This window comes from Cornus florida, unplaced genomic scaffold (assembly GCF_030987335.1).
Source record: "Cornus florida cultivar Cherokee Brave unplaced genomic scaffold, ASM3098733v1 CherokeeBrave_3.0.0_Hap2_Chr11, whole genome shotgun sequence".
Taxonomy (NCBI): domain Eukaryota; kingdom Viridiplantae; phylum Streptophyta; class Magnoliopsida; order Cornales; family Cornaceae; genus Cornus; species Cornus florida.
This window is the reverse complement of record NW_026775581.1, coordinates 81,992,923-82,004,066: the sequence shown is the minus strand read 5'-3', so window position 1 is coordinate 82,004,066 and position 11,144 is coordinate 81,992,923. Positions and strand designations below refer to the sequence as shown.

At 34.6% G+C, this 11,144-nt stretch overlaps 1 protein-coding gene across 1 annotated transcript; it reads left to right on the top strand.

The window, feature by feature from the left end:
* The first annotated feature begins 1,765 nt into the window (after positions 1 to 1,765).
* On the top strand, positions 1,766 to 10,716 carry LOC132284517 (uncharacterized). The gene is made up of 13 exons (XM_059786627.1): positions 1,766 to 2,085; positions 4,241 to 4,317; positions 4,402 to 4,482; positions 6,487 to 6,615; positions 6,708 to 6,794; positions 6,869 to 6,922; positions 7,082 to 7,172; positions 7,255 to 7,325; positions 7,441 to 7,510; positions 8,318 to 8,370; positions 9,896 to 9,989; positions 10,074 to 10,171; positions 10,340 to 10,716. Exons 1-13 carry the CDS (start codon positions 1,800 to 1,802, stop codon positions 10,430 to 10,432), a joined length of 1,284 nt encoding a protein of 427 aa, XP_059642610.1. The 5' UTR covers positions 1,766 to 1,799; the 3' UTR covers positions 10,433 to 10,716.
* Positions 10,717 to 11,144: the final 428 nt, after the last annotated feature.

Sequence of the window (11,144 nt, the reverse complement as noted above, 5' to 3'; positions counted from 1 at the left end):
GGGCGGTATGCATTCAAAATTGAGTGCCCTTTTTGTGGCCTCCACAAAGACTTCTCTATGGGCTTCTTTACGGACAAAAAATAATTTGGAGCATATCTATCATTTTTTTTACTTTGTTTATTGGCTGCTCTATCTCGTGTGGATTCACAAAGAATATGTGGATAGATAGTAAAAAAGAGATAGTAGCTTTCAAACGGCTCTTTTAAAACAGCTATTTTATTTACTCTACAAATACTAATTCTCATCTTCAATAATTCTCTCTCTCAATATTTTTTTCAACATTCATCTTTATAGATTTCCACATCCATTATGATATCATATATTATGGTATCATATATATATATATATATATATATATAAAGAGGGCCAGTGGGATGACATATAATTGTCATTTTCAGCCGAATATTGCTTTCATGTTACTTAATAGAATAAATGGTTTTATTATTATTTTTTCAGTCAACAAAGATTTCCTCTATTATCAAGATTTTTATCTAGACAAGTTCTCACATACCATCGTTTTTGCTATTTAAAATAATTTATATGACTAATCTTAAAATAAAATAGATTAGGATTTAAGTCTTTATACGAACAAATTAATGGATAAATTACTTGTTATAAAAATAAAAAATAAATAAATAAACAAATAAACGATGATATAGTTTTAATGAAGGTCAATTTTGTTTAAAGGAAAATAATTATCTTTGATAGGACTTTAAAGGCCCAAAGATTTAACTTATGAGAAAAAAAAATTTAAAGATAACATCATTTATCATGGATAAACTCAATGATATATAATGTCTCATAAATAATTCGACAACAACCATGACTATTTCTTAGGCAATGATGGATAAATTGACTAAATAGGCCAACTATACAAACTAATTAAAACACAACCAGTTGATATACTTACGTGCAATCCACTTTATGCAATTTTATTTAAAAAAAAAAAAATTTCTCAAATCATTCATTTAATTAAATTCGTAATGTTATGTCTGTTTTTAAACCGAAATCATTTATCATGAATTATGTTCGTGATATACCTTCATCTAGTACTACGCGAATGTGTTTCATGCTGCAATTTGAGTAACAAAACGTGTCTTTGATTTTGTCAAGCTAGTTATATACGAAGTATTATTAATGATTTTGACCTAAGACGGTGACATGATATCTTCAACCCTCACGGAACTTAGACACAAATAAAAGTTTTCGTACAAGCATGTCGCAAAATTCGAGGGATAGGGAGGGTATCTTATGCATTGTCTACTTCATGTTACAGTAACATGTTTGAACGGAGCTTCCTTGTCACCTTCATTGCCTGGCCTTTTCTATTTGACAATTTTGAGGATGTTTCCACGAAGGTCTAGTCACATTTGTTTTTGTTTTTTTGGCCTTTCAGCTAATACATGTTTTAGTACTTTTTTTGTAACTACATGCTTTAATTGCAAAAGTTGTGATTCCAAGACACCATGTCTATTCAACTAAAAACTCTCAAATCAATAATTGCAAAACCCAATCACTTAAATAGTAAGAATACTATTTCAGACCATTGTTTCAAAAAAAATTCAGAAAAGTAAGGATAACTCATGTTTGAACTATGATCTTGATGGTGGAAATTAATTTAGTTTTCTTAAATTGATTAGTCACTTTGACCTAAACTTTATCCAACGTGAAAAAAATAAAAATAACAGGACTTCAAAGTGAAAAGACAAAAATAGGTTTTTGCAAATATATATAAACAGTAAACATATGTATGGATATTGGATATGTGACAGAGATGTTTGGTTTGTCAGAGAAAAAGGATGAATATTCTTCCGCGGACATTGGACTCGGAAACTTCACTCTTATCGTTGGGAGGCATCGTCCTGACGATGATCGTGTCTCGTCTCTCCCACGTGCGAGCTCAGCTCCACAGCACGTGTGACCCTCATTCTTCATGCGTGCGAATATACCCGCCAACATCGCTCTATAAATACCGATCTCAACTCCTCAACTCTCACACCACTCATCGGAAAATGGACAGCGTCGATGCCTCGAAGCTCCGGTCGGAGTTCCTTCAACTCCTTCGCACTCGTCGATCGGCTGAAGGTGACATTCGATTTCAGAACCACTCAAATTTAGTCTCGATTTTAACCGTTTATGGATATATATATATAAATCTATATATTTATATATACATATATATCTGCATCCCCGGCCAATCTTACTTATTTTGCTTGCGTCTCTATATATACACACATATATATTCCTGTCTACATATGTGTGTGTGTGTGTGTGTGTGTGTGTGTGATGCATATATCATGTGTACATATGTGTGTATTTTTTATGGACATGCATACATGTATGTGTGAGGATGTAGATATCTAGATATGTATATGCACATTTAATTTACTAACTGTAAATTAGTATTGTCATTATTTTTTATTTAATTTTTCGAGATTTCTGTTATTCGGAATCTATCTCTGTATATACACACACGGAGATACACATACATTTTTGTGTGTGAGGATGTATATTATGTACGAATACGGAATATACACACACACACACACATTGATAGACTTATCTGACAGAGTATAGCATTTATAGACCTTCGTCTGTTTTTATTTTTTATTTTTGGGGAGATCATAATAGTAGTTTTATTCAAATGTGGAATGTAAAGCTTCTTCTGCATAGTATTGTTTGTTGAAGGATGAAATATGAGGACTAAACAGTGAGAAAAAGGAGTAAAGAATTGAAAATCATATATTGAAAAGGAGTAAAGAATTAATTATTGATGTTGTCAATTGTCATGACATGTGGTTTGATTTTCATAATATTTGGACATTATTTTGTTATTTTAACTTTTCGTAATAATTAGACATGTGGTTTTATTTTGGTAATATTTTCGTAATGTTGTACGCTTAATTTTGCTTGCTTAAGATGTGTGACAGAAAAATTGGGGAGTTTCATCAGTTTTGTTGATATTTATAGCTTCATTTGAAATTGTGACTAACATGAGCTAACTGAAAGTAAGTTTACAACTGCTCTATTCTCTTTATTCCCAACTTCAGTTGGTTTCTCATTGTCCACCGGCTTTCCTCACTAGCCTTGAGGATCAATTTTCTCTGTTTTTCTGGTTGTTGATTGCACAAAAGAAGCACAAAGTGCAATCAATGATGTATGACAGCGACAGACTGATTTTTCTTTATATTTTATTAACTAATTGCTGGACCGGAGATGGAATATGACCTAATCCTTACTTTGTCCGTTGAATTTGGTTATAAAAAATGTGGCTAATTGAGAGAGTAATATAGTGATGTTGTTGATTTGAATATGTCATTCCTGCTGTTTCTTTTTTCTCTTTAAATGCTTATTAGGTGGAAGCATGAATTATATCAATGCGAGATGTGAATTTTGGTTTAACATTGTTTTAGTTAGTTATTGTTTCATATTTCTTCTAAGGTATCAAGGAGAGTGAATTTCAAAATTAATAACACAAGCACAGGAGAGGGATGGTTGTGGATGCTTGTTTAACCTCTGTAATCATCTTCTTCACTGTTAATTGCGTACACTGCATCTTGGAAAGACTTTTCTTTGTTTGTTTGTTTTTTTTTTTTTTTCTAATTATTTTTTTTATGGTTTTAGATGATGTCCACATTACACTTGAATGAGGAATGAGTTTTTGTGATTGTGAATATCACACTAGTTTTCTAATTATACATGTAAAGATAAATGTGATAGATGGATGGAATTCTTGGAATTACGTACTCAACTTAACAAAGCCTTTTCCCCAACTATTGAGGTTGTCTACATGAATCCTATTTTTTCATTCCGCTCCATCCAAGGCCATCACCTCAGTTAAACCACATGTTATCGTACCCTTCCTTACTAACTCTACCCACCCTTCCTTACTAACTCTACCCACGTTAACTTTGCTCTTCCCTTCCCCCTAGTATTACCCTCAATGTGGACTATGTCACTCTTCCTAATTACCGCACTGAAAGGTCTTCTTTGCACGTGACCAAACATCTTAATCGATTTCTCTCATTTGATCTTCAATTAAACTCAACCATCTCACGAATGTGTTCAAATTTGTTAGAATTACATATTTTGGGTTATTTTCTGTCAGACTTCAATAAACTCTGTAAATTTCGTTTGATGGACAAAACATGACTGTATCTCTTCTTCTTTCCTGAGCATTTGACATATGATATGTTACACTTGCTTTTTGTAAATTTTGTTCCTTTTTGGAAAATTTCAGTTCCACTTACTGTGGAAGCCGGAAAACCTGTGGTGGATCCTTTGTATCAGGAAACTCCCCGGCCAAACTTCAGTGAGGTAGAAACCTTCAGGATCTTTATGTTGCTTCTTGGCATTTGTTGGTTGTACTATTCTGATTTACATTCTCCGGCATCTAACCAGGCAATGGAGTCTTGTCCAAAGGCAAATATTCCAAACTTTAAAGATCTAGTTAAAGAAGAAAATCTCTACTTGACGACTGAGGTAAGAAGACTTTTGAATACTTCTTCTATTCTTTGATCAGCACATATTGGTTTTTAATTTTTTCTAACCATTTTTTTTTTTTTTGATAAGTGGTTTTTACTAACCAGAATAAATACATAATTTAGTTTATGCTATAAAATTTTAATATATAGAAGGAATAATACTAGAATTTTGTGCCAATATGACTACTTGATTGAACTTTGAAGGAATGTTTACATTCTTCTCATAAAATGATCCAAAGATATTGGATATTAAAAAACTACCATAATTTAATATCAATGTAATTTTAAGGTTTTGAAGTACAATGACTTTTTTATTTAAAGAAGTCTAACATGTCATCCTCTTGTCAGAATTTTGTCATTCTGTTTCTTTTTCCAAATAGATTATAGCTTGAAAGATGCCATGATCTAATAAGTCTAATTATGATAACCACTTGACGAGTCAACCAAATTCCTTGTTGCAGTTTGCCAGTTAAATACTTTTGTTCCCAGTAAGCTTTATTTAAGGCCATATCTACCATGGAAGTTAAATACTTTTGTTCCCAGTAAGCATTATTAAGGTCATATCTACCATGGAATCATAATCCACAACCTACATTCTTCTTTACCTTAGCCTTGTCCCTGCACCATCTTTTATCATAATCTTGACTGCCCTAGCGTAGTCTTCTGCCTTCTCTGTAAATAATGAGTGCAACACTTCATCTCATCTTTTAATTAGTGCGTGACTGATTAGAGTCGTCACTGCTTTTTTTATTTGCACATTATCATGCCAAATTTCTCGCTATTTTTCCTAAGCCAAATTTTCTCCTTTTTAGGTATTATGTGTTATTTCCACCCCTGAGACTAATCCTTTCCTGATATATAATTTATTGGGCCTAGTCATGGGTAGGATTTTCACCTGGGATCTCGAGGTCGATTTAAGGGTCCTAACACTCATCTACACCTATACAGGCTAAGTCAGATTTCTTACATATTTTGCTCAATTCGTGCTATCCATATGTCCTAAAATTAGTGCTATCCATATGTCCTAAAAAAATGCATTCATTCTAATTCTAGGCTTTCTAGCATTTTCTTTTGCCCCCTCCCTCTGTACTTTTTTCCTTTTTTATTTTTTATTTTTTATTTTTTATTTTTTATTTTTTATTTTTTATTTGCCCTGCACATGTTTTCTCCTTCTGTTAATTTATTTGGGCATTGACTCTTGAATGCTCAGTACTCTCCAAGAAAGATCATTAGTTGGTGTGATAGCCACCTCACTTAATTTTGATTTTGATTCATAGGTCAAATTGCACATTGCCATAAACCTTTGTATCACTTGCTCTGATATTATTGACAACATCATCTTTAACTCCGCTTCCCCATGGATGATTAATCCAGACAAGAGAAAGTGGTCAATCATTATGAGAATGTACTATTTTCCCAGTTCTCTCATCATTATCGACCTCTTCCAAGTTCCAACTATTCTCAAACTAATTATAGTTCCATTATACATGGCATTCACCGTAACAAAGGGATCATTGCCCGGTGCAATAGTAAAAAGTTGGACTAACAACCATAAAGTTGCAGCTTCAAGTTTGGGAGCAGTCATTGTGTGTAATAATGCTAAAAGTTAGGTATGACTATAATCTTCCCCTCCTAGCCCGTGTTAGCAGAACATGCACTAGATAATGCACCTTAAATTTAATCCATTTTAGAATCCAACACTTTTTTGTTCCCCTAAAAGGATGTAAGGGAAAAAAAAAAAATGATCATGCCATAAGATTATTCGTTGTATGTGTTTCCTAAAGTTGATAAAGATCATATGGATTCATTTGATTCAAACTGTTATAATTATGCTTCTTCCCAACTTTAGAAGCCTAGCTAAACTGTCTTGATCTAGTGAACTTCAGTCCGAAATTTTCTGCAGTAGCTATGTGCCTGATGTATCTTAATAGGTACTTTTGTCCTCTACACCTGTAAATGCTGATTTTGAGCACAAGGCTATAATATGTTATGGTTATATAAGGCAGGAGATCAAGGACGCTTGCCTGTGCTGATTTTGAGCATGAAGGAAAGCAATTATCAAAGAAGGCCAGCTGTCGTTTTTCTGCATAGCACTAATAAGTGCAAAGAATGGTTACGGCCATTGCTTGAGGTAACAATTTTGTGGTTTCCTCAGCCCTTCATTATTCGTCAGCCACAATTTGTAAGGGTCGATGGATTTCTTATGCATTCCACTTGTTTCAGGCGTATGCTTCACGGGGATATATAGCTATTGCTATTGACTCTCGTTACCACGGAGAACGTGCCAGCAGTCTGACCACCTACCGAGATGTGTGTACTTTGAGCTACAGAACGTCTCTTTCCTCCTAAATTCATCCCTAATTTGGTTTCACTATTCATTGCAGGCTCTTGTATCATCATGGAAAAAAGGTGATACAATGCCATTTATTTTTGATACGGTAATATCCTCATTCATTATGTGTATTCATATAATTTATAGTGATTTACGCAGCAATTTAGAAAACTTGAGGAGTCCGATTGCAACTAATTAAACATAGGATTTAAGTTGCCAATTCTTATGGCTATAGAGAGATTCATGTGAATTTTTAATTCTGCAGGTCTGGGACTTGGTAAAACTAGCAGAGTATCTTACAGGGAGGGAGGATATAGACCCATCTAAAATAGGGATCACCGGAGAATCACTTGGAGGTTGGATGGATGAATTTAAGAGTATGATAAATGTCATATTTGCTTTAACATGCAGAACTCATGTAGTCATTCCACAATGCAGGAATGCATGCATGGTTTGCTGCTGCTGCTGATACACGTTATGCAGTGGTTGTCCCTATAATTGGTGTTCAGGTTTGTCTTGTTGAAAGTTACAGGATTTTTGTCATAAAGCGGAAGCACCATTTTTCTTTCATGTTTATCTTGAAAATGTAATAAATAAGCTGTATGTTTATGCACCATGGTGTAGGGATTTCGATGGGCTATAGACAATGATAAGTGGCAGGGCCGAGTTGACAGCATCAAGGCTGTATTTGAAGGTGAGACGCAGAGGAAGATAATTAAAATTGAAAAAAGTACTTAACCAGGGTTGGGTTTATCAATACATGTTTATAATCTACTTTATTACTTAAAGTTGTAATATCATTAGCAATTTTTTTTATTGGGGTTTGTACAGAGGAGATTTAACAGACTACCACTTGGAGTTCAAGCCCATCTGGGGGGATCACCCATTCTCTTGATGAGCTACTTGATGATATCTTAGTTTCACTAGGACGTTAGTACTAAGTGTTTCCTTACTTTTAGGTTTTCTTGATCAATCATTGCCAATCTCTCACTCGGTTTCTGCTATACTGAGCAAAGCCTCCATGAGGGTGGTTCTCAATCTGTGCTGCTAGAAGCAGTGATGACCACCTCAGCATCCATCTTAATCACCGCCTGTCTCAGCCCCTTATTCCATGCAATAAGTAGACCTTCCCTTGCACCGAACAGCTTAGTTTCAAGGAGATGGGAGAGTTGCAGGAAAAGCCCACTACCCAAGTTCTATAATCCTCGTGATATTCAGTATGATATTTGTTCTTTTGTAGGCTGCATTAATTATAGAACTTGCTAGATTGAAAACCGTTGATGTTATTAAGAGATGGATCACTTTAAAGATAGTCAAAAGTCTAATTGCCTGAAGTGTAGAGTAACCACTAAAGAAATTTTTGTCACCTTCAAAAGTGTTTTTTATAATAAGTTTGTTATAGTAGGACCCTTACATGGAATTTTTAAGCACTTCCTACAAGAAATTTCCCAAACTGAATCTTGTTATTGTTTCCATGATGCTATTAATTTTTATGTTTCAGAAGCACGGATTGATTTAGGCAAGACTGCAATCGATAAAGAAGTGGTGGAGAAGGTCAGTTGCATTTTTGTTTCTGCATATGTCTGATCATGTTCGGAAAAGTTTTGCTGAATACTTGTTCGTTGATAAACTATAACAGGATTTAGCCTTTCACAATTCTGATGCAGCATAATTTTCTAGAGACTGCTATTTCTTCAGTCTTAAAGGCTGCCTCCATGTTCTTCTTAAGTGTCGGTCAAGCATTTTGACCGAGCCAACCTATAGTTCTACAGGATTATTGTAGCAAAATGTATGATGCCACACTGCCCTCAGAAGCTGAATGGCAAGGGGTCTTTCAGTATCCTTCCTGACCGTGGATCAAAACCAACATAATGATCTTATTTCATAAAATCCCCCCTAATAAAATCAGAGAAGCACTATTTCCCTTTCTTGCATATCCAATGGTGTACACATCATTTGGCTTGAACTCAACTCAATGTGATAAACTAATGCCCTTGCATACCATACGTTTAGTTTCCTTTAGCACCTTACGCGTATGCTCTAGAAAGTAAATAATAGGCAACTCTCTTGACTTGAGCAGCTCTGGCAATCTGATTTTGTCATCTTATTATAGCATGTCTTAAAGTTATCGACCCTGAAAAGGTCTTGGTTAAAAAACAAATGGCTTGAATTGTCCTGAGACCTAGGGCTTAGGAGTTAAGACCCAAAGCCACTAGGAAAAAAGTAGACCAGCTTGAATTTTTAACTAAGCTAATTATTGGTATAATTAATCTACTACATGAGTTTGTTCATGTTGCATTTTAATCTATTTATTATACCCTTAATAGGGCAAATGGCACCTCTTAATAAGAAGATAACATGTTTGGTAAAGACGCTCAAATCCTTCTCGGAAAACAAAATCAGTTGTTTTTTTGCATGCTTTAACAAAATAGTGTTCTCATGTCTCAATGCATTATAAATCCTCCTCCTCCTTTTTTGCCAAAGAAAAGTCACTCACCGGCAGGTTATAGGATCATGAATTGGAAGTGCAGCATTTATATTTCTTTTTCCTTTTTGTCCCCCCTTTCCTTCAACAATAATGTGTGACACACATGATAAGAACTGTGCACAAATGCATATTGCATAATCTAGTAAGGGAGGGTAAAATGGAAGAAGAAAGGACTCTGTCAGTCTGATCATTGGAGGGGGAGAACCAAAAGGATTTCAGGATAATTTTGGTATTCAATTTACATTCTATAGATATTATGAAGTAAGCAAGTGGGTAATAATCTTCATCCCACCGCTAAGCAGCCTTAAGATCTGCCTAAACAGCAATCACCTATGTTTTTATTATAGGTTTTCCATGAAGTACTTCTCAATCTTTGTCATGTGGAAATTTCTTTTTCCTTTTTTTCTTGCTAGAAATTGCGGTAAGTATGCTGCTCAGTTATCAGCATGCCACTGTAGTTTTACACGTTCAGTATGCATTTTTCATTTTTATCCTCAGATAAGCAGCCTGCATTTTAAATTTTCTGTTCTTGTAAATTTGTAATGCATGTTGAAAGTTGGGTTACATCCAGTGGTTTTACTTTCCAACCAGGTCTGGGATAGGATCGCTCCTGGCTTAGACTCTCAGTTCGATTCACCTTATACAGTTCCAATTATTGCACCCCGCCCATTACTGATTCTAAATGGTATGACTCAATCATCAGAACAAATGTACTAGATTCTTTTTCCCAAATGCTGATGACATGACCTAATATTTTTTGAACATACAGGTGAAGATGATCCTCGTTGTCCAATTGCAGGCCTGGAAATTCCTACATCAAAAGCACGCGAAGTTTATGAAGAGACCCATTGTCCAGACAATTTTAAGGTATAATGAGAGCACAAATAAGTAATGATTTGGTATCTTTGACTGTTTACAAGGTTTACAGTTCTCAGATGGTTAATGTAAACCCCCAAGTATTCTCCATTTCAAGCTATGTATGTCAAACTTGTATTCATCAGACTATTACCAATCGGTTTTTTTTTGTACTTGCAGTTGGTAGCACAACCGGGAATTGGGCACCAGATGACACCATTCATGGTTAAAGAAGCCAGTGATTGGTTAGACAGGTTTCTAAAGCCAGAATGATTAATGTTTGTTGTAAATCAAAACATCTACTTGTGTGAGTCTCTAGTCAAGAAGAGCTGTTTTCTTTTCTTTCGGTAAATAAGATCAGCTGTCTTCTTTATATATGGAAAGTTGATTTTAATTGCAATAAGGCATTTTGCATTGGTTGTGCAGTCACAGTGTTAGAATGTTGTGATTGCTCTTGCGCTGCACAAATTTCATGCCAAAATTTGACCCTGGCTTCTCAATTTTGCAAAAGCTTCATCAAACAAGCGACTTTTAGACGTCAAAATTTCTGTGCTTCTTCGGTTGTGTTTTTTTTTTTTTTTTTTTTTGGGCCTTCTGATTGATGTCTTCTCCATTCAATCTGGCATTCTATGGCCAAAATCCGTATAAAATATTTGCAAGTTTTTTTTTTACCTTTTTCTTTATGGTTATCAAGTTAAAAGGGCACAGTGACCTGCATTGACACAAAAGTGTTGATTATCAAAAAAAACAAAAACCAAAAGAATAATATCATAAATCACTGTTGCCAATTAAAACACAGTGATAGTTTCTTCAAGTGGTTTTTCATAGGCTTAAAAAATTAGAAAGTACATTCAAGTTTCAACACTGGAGGACTATCGAAAGGCAATACCACGAACAGGCTACTGTTCTTTTTAGGCTCAAAATTTAGTGTACAGTCTAAATATTAGATTTTAAGGGGTTTAAAAACAAACTGTTGCTTTTTTTC

Coding starts and splice junctions, on each gene's coding strand:
- LOC132284517 (XM_059786627.1), top strand. CDS start 1,800: ATGAATATTCTTCCGCGGACATTGGACTCGGAAACTTCACTCTTATCG. Junction 7,511..8,317: donor CATCAAGGCTGTATTTGAAG/GTGAGACGCAGA, acceptor TTTATGTTTCAG/AAGCACGGATTGATTTAGGC. Junction 9,990..10,073: donor CCCATTACTGATTCTAAATG/GTATGACTCAAT, acceptor TTGAACATACAG/GTGAAGATGATCCTCGTTGT.